The sequence below is a fragment of the Phyllobates terribilis genome, unplaced genomic scaffold, assembly GCF_046119375.1.
Source record: "Phyllobates terribilis strain yellow unplaced genomic scaffold, ASM4611937v1 Scaffold_1__5_contigs__length_1240528914, whole genome shotgun sequence".
Taxonomy (NCBI): Eukaryota; Metazoa; Chordata; class Amphibia; order Anura; family Dendrobatidae; genus Phyllobates; species Phyllobates terribilis.
In genome coordinates this window covers 780,318,290-780,338,880 of record NW_027362761.1, presented here as the reverse complement: position 1 = coordinate 780,338,880, position 20,591 = coordinate 780,318,290, and the positions used below count along the sequence as shown (strand labels likewise).

The following is a 20,591-nucleotide window of genomic DNA, read 5'->3' as shown; positions in this document are numbered from 1 at the left end:
CATCTTGAGGCTCTGTGCCCCATCCAGGTCCCCATCTTGTGGCTATGTGCCCCATCCAGGTCCCCATCTTGTGGCTATGTGCCCCATCCAGGTCCCAGGTCCCCATCTTGTGGCTATGTGCCCCATCCAGGTCCCCATCCTGTGGCTATGTGCCCCATCCAGGTCCCCTCTTGTGGCTATGTGCCCCCTGTGCTGTTCTTCACACACATAAAATAGAAAAAAAAAAAGATGATTCTCACCTGTCCTCCGTTCCCTCGGCGGCCTTCCTGCAGATGTGGCCCGCAGGCACCACAGAGTCCGACCCCTTGACGATCCCGACCTGGTCCAGGAGGAGCCGCCGACAGCAGCGCTGCATTGCCGCACAGAGACTGTTTCCCAGCACAGCATTTTCAATGTCAGCCGCCGGCCAATCAGAGGCCAGCAGCTGACATCTGCATATGGCAATGACGTCATACTCGCTGCGCCGACACGCAGATATCAGCTGCTGGCCTCTGATTGGCCAGCGGCTGGCATTGGAAATGCAGTGCTGGGAGACGGTCTCTGTGTGGCAATTCAGCGCTGCTGTCGGCGGCTCCTCCTGGACCAGGTCGGGATTGTCAAGGGGTCTGTGCCTGCGGGCCGCATAAAGCAGCCTCAGGGGCCGCATGCGGCCCGCGGGCCGCGTGTTTGAGACCCCTGCCCTAGAAGAACAAATTACTTGTCCTTCCTGGCATCAGGATGCAGAATCCAGGATAGAGACTGTGAGGTCACCCTTTTTTGGGAAGTTTCCCTGACATTCCAAGACCACAATTGTGTTGTAATCCTGATTAACAAATAACTGATTCATTGTGTATCAAACTGGGCTGAATGAGCTGTTGTTGCTGACACTATTGGAGAACGTCTATGCGTAGAACTCATAATGCTGCAAGTGACATAATAATAACATTCAACAAAACACAATTTTTCAGTATATTATTCCTTATTTTCATAATTTCTGGTCAAATTTTATTAAATTTTTTAGAAAAAGAGAAAAAAATTCATGTCAAAATAGCACGCTATGAAAGCGCAAAACAAAATATATATACTACATAAAATGCTTTAATTAATACACAGCAAATTTCATTGTCTGCCAAATGAATCCAAGCTAACGTTGGCGGGCAATTTTGATGCAGATTCAACAAATATTTTTCCAGACATTTAGCAATTCAGTTGATACATAGAAACATCTGTGCACAAAAGTACGTAACAGTGGTGTGCCAGATCCCTGAATTTTCGACACTGTTGTACTTTAAGAAAAAATATAAGGTTCCACAATGTGACTAATAACATATTTTTAATGTAATATTTCATTAATTAATGCTATGAATTTCCCATGATGTTTTCCCCAATGATGATCATAATTAACAGGAAAAAAGAAGAGGGCATGTCATAATGATTCAACTGCTACGATCCAAGTTGGAACAATTATATTATTATGTTTTATGGGCTTGGCTAATTTCTTTATAGCATGACATTACAAGATGTCTAGGCATCATTAAGTCATTAAAGTTTTTACTATAAGCCGGTTTATTGTGCAAGACTATTAGTTTAGAATGAGCAGGCCCAACGATTTTCTACTTAGGCCTCACCAACCAGAACATGTTGATGCCTAAGCCTAACCACTGGTCAATGTCCATGTCAGCATTGAAAACTGTTTCCTAATTTGTCATAGAAATGCCTGTGCATTGTATAATTGCCCCTGTCAATATTACCTATCCACCTGCCCCTCACTAGCTACTATGCAGAGCCAACAATGTGGTCTACTTACACTTTGAGAAGCACTGCCCTAGACAGTGCTAGTGATTGTCTCTTCATTTCGTAAATTACTATATAAGGGTCAACAGAATCTTGAAATGTTTCTGCAATATTTTTTAGAAGTCCCACACAGATAGAAAGTGCCAGTATATGAAATTTACAGAGATACTGTAAATCCAATTATGTCAGGATTATGGTTGCTAATAGAAGGCTCATAACAAATAGGGTAGGACTCTAAGCTTAATTTTCATAAAAGATTTTGAGACTCCAATTTGTGCAGGATGAAGTGGGCCAACCTATCGCATTGTGTAAAGGACCTGTACACCCTGCTAAAAATTATTTTGAAGTTGAAAACGATAAGTCTCATGATTGGTTAGGATCCCCACAGTAGTAACCACAGAATCTATTCATTGTCTCTGGAGTGAATAAATATAGCCGATCACTTTACTTGGCTATCTACATAAGTCCTTTTGACTTTGAATGGAATGGCATGGAATGTACATGTTCAACCATTGCTCTATTCCAATGGGGGATTCCCATGATTAAGAACTCTCATAGTTAAGAGGGGTACCAGCAGTTGAACCATTAGCGATTAGCAACTAATAAAATGGAATTATAATAATACAAAACCAGTAATTATTATATTTTTTTAGTGCTGCATGGTGGCTCAGTGGTTAGCACTGTTGCTTTGCTGGGGTCCTGGATTTGATTCCCACCAAGCACAACATGTCACGCAAGGTGTGTGAAAGACTAAGTGCAACACAAAGGGAAGGGGGTAAGGGAGCCCAGACTCTAGGGAAAGGGGTAAGTGGAGACCTCCTAGGCTGATCTGATATCATCCTGTCTCCACTAAGGTTCCTATATTGGTTCCTCACCAATTGCCGCACGCGAACCTAAACCCTGTATTTCCCTAGCACTTGGCCCTGGATAGGGAAGGGAGGGATGAACATTAGTCAATCCCCACTAACTACTAAAGACAACAAGGGAGGCAAAGTAGCTTAGCATTTGCCGACTTCAGAGAGATAACTCCAAGCCTCCTCCTAGCACCACAGAGGAAGATAGCAGTTTGAGAGCTCCAAGCATTCACAAGGAAATATGTAAGTATCAAAGACCCCTTCCTGCTGCAAAGTGAACTGTTTAAACACCCAGGCCATGGTGTCAATTAGCAGGAAGGAGGTAGCCCCTGGGTCCTAAAGTGAAACAGCTAAGAAGGTGTCTGTAATGCCAAGCGGAGAGATCTTCTGCAGCCAACTGCAGGGCGACTGACTGTCACATCTGACACACCCGTGACAAAACATCTGCAAGGAGTTTGTATGTTCTCCCCATATTTGCGTGGGTTTCCTCCTGGTGCTCTGGTATTCTTCCACACTCCAAATACATACGGATAGGGATATGAAATTGTGATCCCCAATGGGGAGAGATAATAAAGCTCTAAAAGCTGTAAAGCACTAAATGGCGCTATATAAGCAAGCAGAATAACAATTTTAAAAATTCCTAATGATTGTGTCCTTCATTCTGGTTTCCAGACGTCATTTTATTCAGCTTCATATGACCTGCATGGCCATATAGATGGCTTAGGAGGGTTGATCCTACTGACATATCCTTTTAATACTCATTTTGATTGGTTTTCATTCAAATTGTATAAGCCCATTTGCTACGATAAGGCAACCTCATTCAAATGGATCTCTCCAACATATTCAGGATAGGTAGGAACCTGCTGTATTTTGTACTGATAAAAAATCTAGCAACCAAACCTGACTTGGAAGCCAAGTTGAGTTAAGCCCCCGTCTCACATAGCGAGATCGCTAGCGAGATCGCTGCTGTGTCACGGTTTTGGTGACGCAACAGCGACCTCACCAGCGATGTCGCTATGTGTGACACTTTGCAGCGATCAGGCCCCTGCTGTGAGGTCGCTGATCGCTGCAGAATGTCCTGGACCTTTTTTTGGTCGTTGCCCTCCCGCTGGTCAGCACACATCGCTGTGTGTGACCAGCGGGTTACTAGGGGCACACGCGCACCTAGTAACCCGCTGTTTATCATGGTTACGAGCCTGCTAAAGTAAGCGGTAACCTCCCGCTCACCGTAGCAGAGTGGTAACCATGATAAACAGCGGGTTACTAGGTGCGTGTGTGCCCCTAGTAACCCGATGTTTACCATGGTTACCAGCCTGCTCCTGCTTCAGCAGGCTGGTAACCAGGAGCAGGACATCGTGGAAAGATTCTTTCCACGATGTCGCTACTCCCCTGATCGTTGGTGAGCCTGCCTGTTTGACAGCTCACGAGCGACCACATAGTGACGCAGCAACGATCCCTGACAGGTCATATCGTTGTCGGGATCGTTGCAGCATCGCTAAGTGTGACGGGGCCTTTAGGTGTTCTTAACACTGTTATCTGACAATGGTATTGTTCTAATCCCGCTGCTAAAATCTACTGATGCTATAATATTCCAGTGCCTGCCAATTATATTACCATGGTGGCAGTCATACTGTGCAGTGTCTGCTGCACGGTGCTGCGCGCTGACCCTGGTAACACTATTACATTTTAGTTATTGTAATTCTGCTGACAAGTGCCAGTGATAATGTGCAAGTCCTAATGATAGTGATTTTATTATATGCAAAATCCGAACCAATAATCTTAAAAATGGAGGATGATTAAGAGAAAAAAATGAAAAATCCTTGATTCCTGGAACTTCGCTTCATCCTTTTTAAGACTATAAATGACTCATTTAGCAACATATGCTGTTTGTTAGATTTGTATAAAGTAGAGCGCGGTCCACTTAATATTTGTAGCTAACTTATTCTTCCATGCTACAGCAATTCACAAGCAAAGATTTGGATATCATTTTCATTTTTTCATTTGTTTTTGGTCCATGTGTCCATCTTTACCATCTGAATATCATCTGTTTTTCTCATATAAATAAACTGATGAAAGTTTCACAAACTTTTCTAGCAGTCAGTAAAAACAGCAGACAGCACAGAGATATAACATAGACATCCATTTCTGTCCATATTTTTTTCCTGATCTATTGACTTGAATGGAAGAGTTGATTTTATCAATAGTTCAATTTCTCTTTTACCATTTTGCGGATAAAGTTTGCAAAAAAATGCCTGAGCTTCTCACTGGTTTAAAATGGTATCAACTATTGACAACCTGAGAGCAATATGTGATATTTAGGCTACTGCTTCGGAACATTGATCTACAGCAGATAATGTTCTTAAAGGAAATCTATCACCAGGTTTTTGCCACCTAACCAGAGAGCAGCGTGATGTAGGGGCAGAGACCAGGATTCCATGGATGAATCACTTACTGGGCTGTATGCTATAGTTTTGATAAACTCACTGATTATCATTATGGGATTAGTAATCCTTGTGCACTGTAGTCCTCCATATTCATGAGCTTTGTATAACTCAGCCCTCATCACTGATTGGCAGCTTTCTGCCTATACACAATGTACAAAGAAAACTGCTAATTAGTGGTGTGGGCAGAGTTCTACAGACCTCAGTATTTAAAGAACTGATAGAAAGAAGTCCACTAAGTGACACGTCACTGGAATCAGTGTCTCTACCCCTACACAATACTGCTCTCAGATGGGGTAGTGGAAACCTGATGACAAATTTCCTCTAAAGGTAATCTGCCAGTATTATTTGCTCTAGCCTAGCAGAGGTAGAACAGAATAGGGCAAAGTAAAACATTTCTATGGATACCTATTTCACCATTGCTCGGAAATTCACATTTTCTTCATATTAAAATTAGACTTACAATTGTATTGGTGGGTGTATCAATGCACTTATAGCTCTCGGCTCGTCTTAGCTTCTTTCCGCTAGCATCACCCCCCTTGCTTGATTGACAGTGAAGCCTCTGTCTCTGCTGTCAATCAAGAAAGGGAGGGCAGTTTAATTTGAGTAAAATACAAGTTTCATGTTAAAAGCAGAAAAATAGGTATTCAGTTTTCACTGCTCTATCCTGAACCACCTCTGATAGCCCAGAGCAAATTTTACTAACTGATTCCCTTTAAAGGTGGAAGATATATTGCTTTTTACATCTTTTGTACATGTAACTAGTTTCCCCAATAATTTGATTGTACTTACACAACAGCTTTATATTTTTATGTCATACTCGCCAACTGTTCCAGATTGCCTGGGAGGGTCCTGGAAAAAAGGAGAGGTCTTCCAGAAAAGTTGGAAAATCTCCCAGGCACTGCTGAAGCCTCTCAGAAAGCCCCACTTCATAAAGTTTTTTTTACTTTCTTCAAATGGAGCATCCCAGCATCTAGCTACTAATTCAGGAGTAATTGTAGAAGTTTGGATTTGTCATGGCAGTGTCATTGCAAAAGACATAGCTTGAAAAAGGGAGGTGTGATTATCTGGGGGAAAATGTTGTAGATGCTACTTCCTGGGGCTACCTCCCTAAAAGTTGGCAAGTGTACTATATGTGGACTTTGCATTGATGTTCCAATCTGAACGCCATTGACTTAAAAATTAGTTACGTTTTTAGCCTTAGGCTATGTTCACACATCATGGTTTTTTCAGCGTTTTTTTCTGCAACAAAATTGCAGCAAAACCTGATCTCTTGCCAGGAAGTTGTTCATGATTTTTCTTGCTTTTTTGCTTGTTTTTTGGTGCATTTTTTTCAGCATTTTTTTCTCTGTCCTTTTGTCTCTTTTATGTATGTACATAAAGTTGAGTGAAAAAAGTATCTCATTCTGATTTTGGCATAACAGTAAGGAAGGTGAATTGTTCAGGAATAGTTTACCTAAGACACTGGCGGTGCATTGAGTTTGTATGACACAATTTACTTTTACACTATGGTGTGCTATTCAGTTGCACAGGCATTGTTCAATTTCACACCTCCCTGGGCTTCAGGTATTGTTCAATCTCACAGATAGCTCAGCCAATGTTTACACTTACACATCACTAATTTAATTAAACTCTCCTAGTACAAATTACCATCTCAGTGGCCAAGACAAGATGGTAAAATCACAAAAATAAATTTGTTTCACATACTGTTGTACTTGCTTATTTTCACTAAAAACATAGCTAAACCTGAAAGCTATGTTCACTCTAGGCGTTTTTTCGGCGCTTTTTCACTACCCATTACTTCCAATGGGTGAAAAATGCTGAAAGAAGTGACATGGTCTATTTTGCAAAAAAACATGCAAAAAGATTTCCGGAATCTCATAGACTTTGCTGGTACTGTAAAACGCAGCTGCAAACTTGCATAAAAAATGCTGAAAAAAACAAGATGTGTGAACATAGCCTTAGGATTCAATAAGGAATCTATAAGAAGTGTAGGAAAGAAGGGTAAAGAAATGTGAGTGTGTAGATGAAATGTATTTTTTATTTCTATCATTTGAGAACAACAATTCTGAAATATATTAAAAAGTCCCTTGTCCTTACCAATAGCGTACTGTTGTTTCAGGGAAGGGAAGAGTCTAAAGATCGGAGTCCCCACTATATTGTTATTTCCAGTCAGTTAGATAGGACTATCTGAGGAAGGATTCTTCATTTTGTAGAGAGGACAGATGTGGACTTTATAGACTAAGGATGTTATAGGTAAATTTGCTTGCTGCAAATTAGTTGTCATTGTGTTATTATTATAACTGCCTGCCATCACATTGGCTGTATATCAGCTGATATATGTAAAGCCAAGGCTGATATGTGGTATTTTAATATTGCTAAAATCAATGGATATATATCAGCTGATAATTCAGGAGCCACCATTATTCATTATTATTATAGTCTTGTATATACAGTTAGGTCCATATATATTTGGACGGAGACAACATTTTTCTAATTTTGGTTCTAGACATTACCACAATGAATTTTAAACAAAACAATTCAGATGCAGTTGCAGTTCAGACTTTCAGCTTTCATTTGAGGGTACCACATTAAAATTGTATGAAGGAGCAGTGGATGCCACCATGCACTACGCCAGAAATCTCACTCCTGTTTGGTAGTGGAGGAACATTTCTGGTGTAGAGAATGCCACAGCTCATCATGAATTAGATGATCATGGTATGTTTAGCCCAAAATGTTGTGCATGAAGGTACTTGAGCTATTATTTATAAGATAGCCAGTGCCTGCTGATGAGTCCGTGTGCCGACAGTAGCGGTCACCTGGCATGCTGCTGCCCACACCTCTGCATTAAGGTCAGGACAGTCGTCTCAATGTGTATGTAGCCGAGTGACATGTCAACTTCAGTTGCCCCATGCGATACACAACACATGTGCAGCACTTTGAGTGAAGGAAAAATAGTAACCCTGCTAGCTGCCACCAAATGTTCCTATATAGCCCTTTGCCTACAACAGAGATGTCAAACTCAAATACACAGAGGGCCAAAATGAAAAACTTGGACAACGTCGTGGGCCAACCAGTATACAGTATAATGGGCCCCACACAGCCCTCCATACAGAATAATGGGCCCCACATAGTCCTGCAAAGAGTATATTGGCCCCACATAGCTTTTCATATAGTATAATGGGCCCCACATAGTCCTCCATACAGTATAATGGGTCCCACATAGTCCTCCATACAGAATAATGGCCCCACATAATCCTCCACACAGTATAATGGGCCCCACACAGCCCTCCATACAGAATAATGGACCCCACATAGTCCTGAAAACAGTATATTGGCCCCACATAGCTTTTCATATAGTATAATGGGTCTCACATAGTCCTCCATACAGTATAATGGGTCCCACATAGTCCTCCATAGAGAATAATGGCCCCACATAGTCCTCCATACAGTATAATGGGCCCCACACAGCCCTTCATAAGGAATAATGGGTCCCACATAGTCCTGCAAACAGTATATTGGCCCCACATAGCTTTTCATATAGTATAATGGGCCCCACATAGTCCTCCATACAGAATAATGGCCCCACATAGTCCTCCATACAGTATAATGGGCCCCACACAGTCCTTCATACAGAATATTGGGCCCCACATAGTCCTGCAAACCGTATATTGGCCCCACATAGCTTTTCATATAGTATAATAGGCCCCACATAGTCTTCCATACAGTATAATGGGCCCCACACAGTCCTCCATACAGAATAATGGGCCCCACATAGTCCTCCATACTGTATAATGGGCCCCACACAGTCCTCCATACAGTATAATGGCCCCGCATAGTGGTGGTGGCTCTGGTGTCACCAAATATAATCACCCTACGGGTCAGATTTGACCCACGGGCCAGAGTTTGACATGTATGGTCTACAAGGACCACATATTTCCTTTTCCTTACAAAAGGTACAATGCTTCCTCGGATAGTCCCATCTAATTGAATGGGCGTAACAATATAGTTATATATTAGGAGTGGGTGATAATACAGAAGTGGTGACGTGTTTCTATTATACTTTTCTTCTAATTGTTCCTCTCCTGGTTTAGGCTTACAGATACTGATCTAAATAACTCACCAAATACTCCACGTGTGCACGTGGCCCAAGTAGTATTCATAACTTGACTGTTAGAAACAAAGCTCTGAGTCAGGGTGTCGGGAAAGTGTGCCATGTGTTTCTTGGCTCCACTTAGCTGTTTGAAGAAGTTATGTGAGCCTTTGATCCTTTCATTCACAATTTTAGACACCTATAAGTTTCTCGTATAGTTTAATGATTAACTCTGTAGTAAAAGGAAGTGGGGAAAAAAAACAAACAGGAATCCATATAAACAAGTGTCATCATATAGTATACACATTGCTAACTTTTCATATATGAACAGGAGTTTTGTAAAACAATTGTGGACACTATATATTAAAATAGGACTAAACTTAGTAAGATCAACTTTAAAATATAACATTTCATTTGTAAAATGAAGCTTATGAAGCATCAGCAAGAACACTATGTTTAGACATGACAGCTGTGTCATTGCCCTGGAGTTTAGAGTCTGCCTCTAAACTTTTGATAATATTCTAAAACAACAGTATCACTGTGAAAAAGGAGCCCCGACCAAGTATTGAGGGCATTTACTGAACATACATTTCAGTAGGCCAACATTTCTGATTTTAAAATAATTTTTCAAGCTGTTGTTATAAAGTATTCTAATTTACTGAGATAATGACTGATGTGTTTTCATTGGCTGTAAGCTATAATCCTCAACATTAACAGAAATAAACACTTGAAATAGATCACTCTGTTTGTAATGATTCTATATAATATATGAGTTTCACTTTTTGTATTGAAGAACTGAAATAAATTACCTTTTTGATGATATTCTAATTTATTGAGAAGCACCTGTAGCTGTAGAATTCTGGTTTCCTACAGTGTGAATTCCAGTGACCCTGAGAGCTCCTTTAATCTGATAACGATATGACAGGACTATCCTAAGGATAGTCATCATTATCAAAGTCCTTTAAAGCTTATTTAAAGGGAATCTGTCACCCCCTGGGACGTATATAACCTAATATTCACATGTAAAGCGCCATGGAATAAATGGCGCTATAATAATAAATAATAATAATAATATTAATATGGCCATACAGGTGATAGAAATGTTAATCTAGTCCTACATGTATGCCTCATATTAATGGTCTTGTTTTGTGAAATCTTATATTTTATCTTTATGTTAATGATCCCTTCCAAGGCCGGAAGGAATCACTGCCTACTGTCTTCATTAAAATAGTAACCCCCTCCCCTGCATGTCACAGTGTCCTGTGATGTGCAGTTGCGGCGCTGTACTCCTGCGCCTGCGAGTGATCACGGAATACACTAGTCTGTGATCTTCTGTCACCAGTTTTTATCTACCCCATCTGAGAGTAGCATGATGTAGGGGAAGAGAATCTGATTCCAGCGTTCTATCATTTATTGGGCTGCATGTTGTATTTTTGATAAAATCACTGTTTCATCTGCTGAAGATCTAGCAATTCTATAAATGCTGAGCTCTGAATATCTTTTTACAGAACCATAATTAATAAAGGACTTCAAGATTTGAATAAAGTGACCGTAGCTGGTGAAACATACATGCACGAAGGTTTTATGCAAGTAAGTTGTAAATATATATGTACTTATGTCTTGTATGTATTTAATGACTATACACATACTATTATATTTCACCATGTGAATATCTAAGAAGCATACACTTTTCATCATTAAAACAAGTATACTTTACATGTTCAAAAAGATTGTTGCAGGCTGCAGTGCATTCATCTGTTTTTAAAGGGAATGTGTCATATTGTTTTACCTATTGATAAAATGTAAAGTATTAATGTTTTATAAATAAAAAAATAGTAACTTTTTTGGTATAATGGTGTAAACTATGAAAAATAATTTAAAGAGTATCTGTCACGCAATTTGAGCGTTTTTAGCTAATAATATGGGCATACAGGTTGTATAAAGCTGAAACTATTTAAGTTTTTAACACTAGGGGGTGCAGCTGCTAAAATTTGCCATGAAAATCTAGTGTATTACTAGTTCACATTAGGACTGCAATAAATATAGGTGGGATTTGCTCCTATGTGTCTGATGTCACACCTCCCCTCGCCTTCTGGCTGTTGCAAATGGATAAGGAAGGATTATTGTTGGTAACTGCAAAATGATACTAAAATATGGACAGTGTCAGCGAGGATGGTTGGCAGCACCGATTCTTTTTGTTGGTGCTGCTCCCCGTACCACTGGGATTAGATATGCAGACTGTATCACACGCTGAGATTAGATACATGGACTGTATCATGCCTTTGGATTAGATAGGCTGACTGCATCATGCACAGGGATTAGATATGCAAACTTTATTATGCTCAGGAATTAAATATGGAGACTGTAACACTCTCAGGGATTAGACACATGGGACTGTATCATTCACAAGTATTGAACAAGCGAACTGTAACACGTGCAGGGATTAGATGCGTGAACTGAATCACACTCAGGGATTAGACACGCAGACTTTATCACTTTCTGTGTTTAGATACACTGACATTATTGCATGCTGGGATTAGGTACTTGGGCCAGTACATATGAGTTGTGCCCACCTAATGAATCAATAAAAATAAGTTTTTATTTTAATCTCCTATAATATTATAGAACTGGTAACGCTTAATAAGGGAGATAACAGGATGGAAAAGAAAGGTCATGGTATATGCACAAAAAGAATCAGGGTCCATAACAATATACAGAATCCCATTAGAGTGGGCTATCAAGGAGGGAAAAGTCTAGCACCAACTCACATAATCCATGATAAGTGGTGGCCCGGGGGAACAGGGGTGTGAGGAACAAGCCCTTTATCTCCTTTACTTATTTGTTATTGCATACTGTGCATATTGCACCTTTATGGGGACGCCCCGGGTAACAAGGGTGTGAGGAACAAACCTTTTATCTCCTTTACTTATTTGTTATTGCATACTGTGCATATTGCACCTTTATGGGGACACCCCGAGTAACAGGGGTATGAGGAACAAGCCTTTTATCTCCTTTACTTATTTGTTATTGAATACTGTGCATATTGCACCTTTATGGGGACAACCCGGGTAACAAGGGTGTGAGGAACAAGCCTTTTATCTCCTTTACTTATTTGTTATTGCATACTGTGCATATTGCACCTTTATGGGGACGCCCCGGGTAACAGGGGTGTGAGGAACAAGCCTTTTATCTCCTTTACTTGTTATTGCATACTGTGCATATTGCACCTTTATGGGGACACCCCGGGTAACAAGGGTGTGAGGAACAAGCCTTTTATCTCCTTTACTTATTTGTTATTGCATACTGTGCATATTGCACCTTTATGGGGACGCCCCGGGTAACAAGGGTGTGAGGAACAAGCCTTTTATCTCCTTTACTTATTTGTTATTGCATACTGTGCATATTGCACCTTTATTGGGACGCCCATTGATTCACACTATTGTTAGCCTCAGGTTTAGCACAATTGAATTGTTTATGATTTCATAAAATTATGGTTTCCTTGCCTATTGTGCTTATATGGGTGTTGTTACATTGCACTTTTTTCATGTGGTTTTAAATGTTTTTATATTATTTATCTTGATTGTTTACTGGTGTTTATAATAAAAACATATTTTTAATGATTCATTGGGTGTGCACAACTCATGTGTACTGGCCCTTTTCTTTCCCATTTTGACATTGTTATGCCCATACATGATGTAGCACCTTGTATTTAGAATTACATACTATTTAGGTCTACAATTTGGTGCACTCTACCTACACACGGAATTAGGTGCACAGACTGTATCACACGTTGGAATTAGATAAGCAAACTTTATCCCTTGCTGGGATTAAATACGTGGATTATCATGCGATCGGATTAGGTACACAGAGTGTATCACACAGAATAGCATTAGATACATGGCTCAACAGAGTGTATCACATGGTAGGATTAGATACAGGGCTCAGCAAAGTGTATTACACAGGATGTTATTAGATACATGGAGTGTATCACTCAGGATGGGAGAAGATACAGGGCTCAGCAGAGTGTGTCCACAGGACGGGATAAGATATACAGAGTGTACCACACAGGATGGGGTTAGATACACAGGGATTAGGACACAGAATGGAGATAGACGCATGGAGTGTATGATACAGAATGGAGTTAGTAACAGAGAGTGTATATCACAGGTTGGGATTAGAAGCACGAAGTGTATCAAACAGTATGAGATACGATACACGGAGTGTATCGCACAGGATGGGGTTAGATACATGGAATTTATCACACAGGGGGGAGTTAGATACATGGAGTGTATCACACAGGATGAGGAGACATACCCAGAGTGTATCTTGCAGCATAGGGTTAGATACACAGATTGTATCACGCAAGATGGGGTTAGATACACAGAGTGTATCACAAACAATGGGGTTAAATGCACGGAGTGTATCACACAGGATGGAGTTAGATACACAGAGTGTATGATGCATGATGGAATTAGATACATGGAGTGTATCACACAGGATGATATTACAAACAGGGCCCAGCGGAACGTATCACAGATGATGGAATTAGATACATGGCTCTGCTAAGTCAGTGTAATGCCTCATTCAGATGGATGTAATACAGGGTCATCTGAATGAGGCTTTATGACAACTGACATTGAATGGATTAATAGCAGCAATTGTAGCTGTTGTAGGAAGGTGGTGGCTGTGTTACATTTGCTAAGTGTGGCACGGGCTCATTTTCAGAGCCCACTTCATACACAGCCAACCGACATAAGATGTACCAGTAATTCCAATGTCGGTAAGAGGTTATAGAGTGTCTGTTACCAAACTTCACAATCTAGATCAGTGTTTCCCAAACTCCATCTTCACAGCCCCCAACACATCATGATTTCAGGATTTCCTTAGCACTGCACAGGTGAGAGAACCTGTGGCAGTTTCTGATGCCTCAATAATAATTCCATCACGTATACTAAAACTAAGGAAATCCTTATAATATCATGTGTTGGGGGGTAGTGAGGACTGGAGTTTGGGAAACATTGCTCTAGACCAGTGTTTCCCAAACCCCATCCTCACGGCCCCCCACAGGTCATGTTTTCAGGATCTCCTTAGTATTACACAGGTGATTGAAGTATCATCAAGGCATCAGGAATTCTCTCACCTGTGTAATACTAAGGAGATCCTGAAAACATGACCTGTGGGGGGCCGTGAGGATGGGGTTTGGGAAACACTGCCCTAGACCAAATAAAATAGAGGCAATACTTTCCAGATTTATTGCTGTCAATAATGAGGCACCGGTAGACACAGCTCATCATTGAGAAAAATAGCAAAACTACAGTAGATGAACCCATGATATTATGAAAACTACAGCAAGAAGTAAGGGACACACCACTGGAATCAGAGTCTATGTCTCTATTTTATGCTGCCCTCTGATTGGGAAACATAAACCCGGTTGCAGATTCCATTTTTATAGATATTTTAGACCCAATAAAGTCCCTGTCAGAATGGATGTATAATTCTTCTTGAAAGTTTGAACTCAATATTTGTCTATCTCTTCTAGACTGATTGACAAGTTCCTTAGTGTTCATCCTCCCTGCTGCTGAAATCTCACACTGCTCAGGCCAAGCTGCAGCAGTCAGTCAGGCTGGTTGGGTGGGTGCAGATTGAAATAACTTGGACTCATACAAGCTCTTTCACTCTAGATGGACTTATCAAATACTTATTTTTTTTTTTAATTAAACATCCATTCTGAGTGAAAGTAAGTACACCAGCCTTAACCTATCTGAGAGATCTATTTTGTTGCATACTGAGAAATCTATTGACAAATGAGTCTTAAAGGCAATAAGGCGATAAGGCAACATAGTCCCTGCTATAAAGTTAAGATTCAATACGAGGCAACATCTTTGGATAGTTTTGATAATAAAATCACTACAGTACAACCTTTTTAATTCATCATTTCAGGGACAAGAGCATTGCTCCGTGATTCCAGAAATGCTTTAATATCTGCTACATCTTGTTCTTTTCTTATGTTATATATTATTGTATATTATAATTTTTAGGAAAATAAAATTGTGAGGATTTCTCTTTTGACTTTCAATGTTCCTTTAGCAAAACTAGCATCCAGTGTCCAATTATTTGTTTCCCATTCTAAATTCATATAGAAACTGATGCAATAAAAACAAATACTAAGGCTCATTGGTTCCGAGTATATTACAAACCCCCAAAACTGCCTAAATTCTGGAAGAAATAAGCTGGAGTTTTATGCATCATTGGGTCAGCTGAGTTGCTGAGAGGTTATGTCCTATTTGTGCTTTTGCACTGATAAGTTATGAAAGACAATTTTCCAGCTGGAGTTTTAAAGTTTTATCACTTTCTGAGATTTCCTGAATAAGGTACTACCACCTTGAAATTGGAAGTCTATGATTAAACATAGGTGCATGACATGCAATTATGCAACTAACCTGAAAAGGCTACTACGAAGTATAAGCAAATTGGTATACAAATATATATATATATTTAGGTTTAAACGGAACGTGTCGTGTAACATAACGCTATTAACCTGCAGATATGGGGTTAATCTGTAGGTAAATAGCATTCTGACACTGCGGCGCCTGCACTGAGAGCCCCGCTGCCAGGAGGAAATAAACTTTATTCCTCCCAGCAGTGTTAGGCTTCCAGTGATAGGAGTGGTGCCGACACAGTTCTAACCACAGCTCTGTGCATGGAGATAGGTGCGGTTATAGCCTTCGCGCTCTATACATATAGCGATGATTGAAATTGTCACCACTTCTATGACTGGAAGCCAAACGCTGACAGGGGTGATAAAGTTAATTTCTTCCCGGCAGTGGGGCTTTCAGTGTCGGCGCCGCACGGTGTCAAAATGCTGTTATCCTGCAGGATCTGCAGGTTAATAGCATTATTTTACTTGTCATGAGCCACATCCAGCTCCCACCTTCCTCACAGTCGGGACAACTAGAGCCCCCATTCAGTATTCTTGCATCAAACCCTCTCACACTGTTGCATCCAGCTTCAAGTATCTCCCCTGATAAGTAATATCATCCTGTCTCCATCTTACCTTACTTAATTTTCTCTAAATCCCCAAGGCCAGTATATGCACATCCAGATTTGCTCTTCTGTAAGGGTCTACTCACAAAAGTCATCATCTGGAGACCTGCTCTTCATAACAGGTTGACATGGTGCTAATGCACAAAGCTGGCAGACAGCTGCGAACCACACATTATGGTCCTGTGGGCCACATGTGGCTCTCGAGCTACAGGTTGGGGACCCCTGACTTACTGCAAAGACCATGTGTATTACAAATTTTCACATTTTTAACTGCTTAGCTAATATATATCTAATGTATTACCTTGCAATGTATTCACATCCGGTTCCGTCCAGATGTGTCCGAATCCCAGAATTCCAAGCGGCGGAAGTTCATCGACCGCCATATTGGGACACCCAAGTGATGGGTGTCTCAATATGGAAACCGCTGGTGGTACCAGTCTCTTGCGCAGTACCACCAGTGGAACACCGTCGTGAACACGCCGCACACGGCGCCGCCGGGATCAGCCGAATGATTCACTGACCACCGCCATCTATTTACAGGAGGAGCGCATGTGCGGTTTTAATGTGACTGCCACTATCTGCCTGCAAAAAGATGGCGGCGGTCTGATTTACTGCGCCTGCGCGAAATCAGTGCAGGCGCAGTGAATCATTCGGCTGATCCCGGCGGCAGATGCACAACGTACAGGGGGGGGACAGCTCAAACGAGAGAGTACATGAGGGAAAAAGACAGCACAAGGATGGAGAGAGAGAGCAGACAAGGGGGAGAGCACATGGGGTACACAGGTCAAAGAAGAGATCACATGAGAGGAGAAGACTGCAGATGGGGGAGAGAGAAAGTGCACAAGGAGGAGAGAGACAGAGCACAGGGGGGAGACAGCTCAAACGGGACAGCACATGAGGGGAGAACACAGCACAGGAAGGAGAGAGACAGCAGACAAGGGGGATAGCTCATGGGGTAGACAGGTCAAAGAAGAGAGCACAGACGGGAGAAGTCAGCACATGGGGTAAAGAGAGAGTGGATAGGTGGGTGAACACATGGGGGGGAGAGATTCTCAACGCTGCAAAGCCTGCCCCCATCGTGACATTACCACCCTTCCTCCATCTAGTATATATATATATATATATATATATATATATATATATATATATATTGGCCTAATGTACTTCTTTGTATTTGGAATTTTTCTTTATCTTCTGTGTCACTCCATTCTGAAGTTATGTCTTCCCATAATAAAGGTGCAGATTTTCCCTTTGACCAACTGGGCGGATACTACAGAACTTCTCTGTGTCTTTTTGCTTTTTCTCCTCTGTTGCTGGCCAATCAAAACACAGCCATGCCCACAGTGAAGTTCAATGGTATAGGCCCAGTTGGTTGAATGGAAAATTTTCACCTTTAGTACAAGGGGTGCATATCTTTTTGGAACGAAGGACACAGAAGAAGAATAAAAAATGCCCCAGAAACAGTAGAACAGCACCAATTAGATTAGGAACTCAGATTAAATGTAAAAAAATCTAGTGAAAGGTCCTATTTCAATCTGCATAGGTGCATAGTCACAAACACAATTTGAGGTAAATTTGTTCATGTACCAGAGAGTCATGTGGCTTTCATTTCTTTTGTGAAATTCTAAATATAGTTGAACAGCATCTGGTGACTACATCATTCCTTATTAACGTAGAACAGATCGCAGACCACAGACTTTATTTCTACCCCAGCTGACAGCCTGTTATCATTTAACAGTTGTTTCATTTCCCAAAGTTTAAACATGGTTACCAATTTTGTATTTTGCTTCTCGTGTACTTTTGCATCTTGATATGCCACTCAGTAGGCTGCCACAGATCTACTACTATCTGGCGCCATCATTATTATTATTTTTTTTATATGAAAGTAGCATGTTTGATTTTTTTTTTTCAAATGAGTGTATTTTAAAACTTTTGAATGATAGTTAAATTCACCTGGATCAAAAGAGCCCATCTAAGCAAAAGATTATTTAAACAGCCCCTTGTGTGTACTAACATCTTACCAATATCCACAGTAAATGTACGGCGCAAGTCGGTAGTGGGTGTATGGAGCAGGCTCACGGGATGAACCAACCTCGTACCCAATGAATAATGGCTTTAACACACAGCCAGGTCCTGTCTCTAACAGCCGCCGGTGGAGCAGAGCTTCGCCCATGACTATTAACCTGGAAATACCATTGGTCTGTTGAAGACCTACATGCTTGTCATCACTGAGAGCCTATGGCCGGATTTCCTAGGGGACCGTGATATTTACTATATGCTGCAATACTGTGGTATTGCTGTGTATTTTACAATCGATCAGATGATCGCAGGTTCAAGTTCTCCAAAGGGACTAATAAATACATTGAAAAAAAAGTTCGGAAAAAAAATAAAAATAACATAAAAATTCAAATCACTACCTTTTTCCCCCATTAAAAATAAAAAATGACACATATGTAATATCACCACGTCCATAAAAGTCCAATCTATCAAAATATAAAAATAATGAATCCAATTAGTAAACATGATAAATAGAAAAAAAATCAAAACGCCAGAATTACGTTTCCAAAAAGCAAAAATTATGGTCACAAAAAGCAAAAAAAATTCAAAAAGAAGCGAACAAAATGTCATATTTACCTCAAAATGCTATCAATAAAAATGTTGTCTCGCAGCACAAAAAATAAGCCAGAACAGAGCTCCATCAATCAAACAATGCAACTGCTGCGAGTCTCAGAAAATGGTAACACAATCAAACAGTTTTTTTTTTTTACTAATTTTTGATTTTTTTTCCACCAGTAAAAAAACTGAACACATTTGGTATTGCTGTTATTTTACTGATGAGGAGCATAACATTGCCAAGTCATTTTTACATCACATTGTATGCTGTAAAAACAATTCCCAAATAGCTATGTCAGAGTTGAATTTTTTTTTTTTACACTTTCACCCAGCCTGGAATTTTTTTTCCCATTTTCCAGTACACAATGTGGTAAAATGATGGTGTCATTCAAAAGTACAATTTGTCTTGCAAAAAGACAAACCCTTATACATCTATATGGACAGAAAAAAAAAGGTATTGCTATTGGAAGAATAGGAGGACAAAATGGAAACACAAAAACGTAAATTGGCCATGCTGGGAAAGGGTTAAAAAATGTGAAATGACTTTTAGGCTAGTGTATGGTTATAAAGATTTACAGGCCTCAGTCTGACAGATTTCTGATTTCTGTTAGGTACAAGAGACCTTGTATGAACCTTGTATGGACCTTCTATGGACCTTGTGGATTTAAATCACTAAATACACTTCACAACATTGAAATTGCAGCACCAAGAAGGAAAGGTTATGGGATTATGAAAATCACAGGATGGACAGACATTAATGATAAGCAAATGATGAAAATAAGGAAATTACATTTTCAAGATATCTTAATTTATTCAGTAGCTAGTATGAGTACAATGCGCAAAAATACACACTACATTAGCGTGCCCAAGAGCATTCAGCTCGGCAGAACCTTCTTCAGACAACAATTGATTACCTTATCGTTAGCATGTCAAGGAGTATAAGACTTTGTTTTTCTGCAAGGTGGTGCTCATAATCGATATTGAATAAATTAAATTGAATTGTACTCGAATATACAAAAAAATATGCTTTTTTGAGAAAATGGATTTTTGTAAATATATCTGAAATTTCAACGCGGATTCAGCAAAATGGTGGCTTTTGCTGAACTGTAGATGGCCAGCAAAGTTTAAAACAAACTTATACTTACTGCTGAATGCTCGCCGTCCTCTCCACAGGTCCTTCCCTTTTTGCCATCTCCTGGCTTGTTCCCTCTAGGCTGGGATTTCCAGCCACGACCACGGCTGGCGATGCATGTACACCAATCTACCATTGATGAACTATTCTAACTAATGGCCATGAATGTGAAAGTAGTGGACAAGCTCGTAATATTAAGTACTGGATCCTAAATAATCTTTTTTGATGTGTCTAATGTCATCAAAGTTAATCATGTGAGTAAAGAAACACAAAGGCCAGTTTGACACATCCAACATTCGCTGTCCGAATACAGTCTGCAAAGTCAAATCTGGCCACAAGTCTCCTGACCTTTAAAGGTGTTGAGTTTGTGTCAAGAGACCCGTAGTCCGTCTCGACATTGTGCTCCATACTTGGGCAGTGAATGTTGGATGGTTGTGTGAAACTAAATTTCACAGGTAAATGCTATACAAAAATGTAATAATTCCATATGAAGACATCAGCTAAACAAATAAATATTTTTTTTTAAGGCAAATGAGCAGATTGAGAAGGCAGGAGGAAAAAGTACTGCTACTATAATCATTGCTCTTACAGATGGCAAGCTGGCTGACCAGATTCCTATATTGACAGTAAAAGAGGTGAGC

The 20,591-nt window shown here is 40.3% G+C and overlaps 1 protein-coding gene across 1 annotated transcript in view; it reads left to right on the top strand.

Moving 5' to 3' along the window:
* The window catches only part of ANTXR2 (ANTXR cell adhesion molecule 2), a 260,993-nt gene that overhangs the window by 59,533 nt on the left and 180,869 nt on the right, over positions 1–20,591 (top strand). Inside the window, exons 5-6 of the mRNA XM_073637003.1 lie at positions 10,670–10,751; positions 20,478–20,585. Of these exons, the coding sequence (XP_073493104.1) occupies positions 10,670–10,751; positions 20,478–20,585 (190 nt within the window). The remainder of the gene's footprint in view (positions 1–10,669; positions 10,752–20,477; positions 20,586–20,591) is intronic.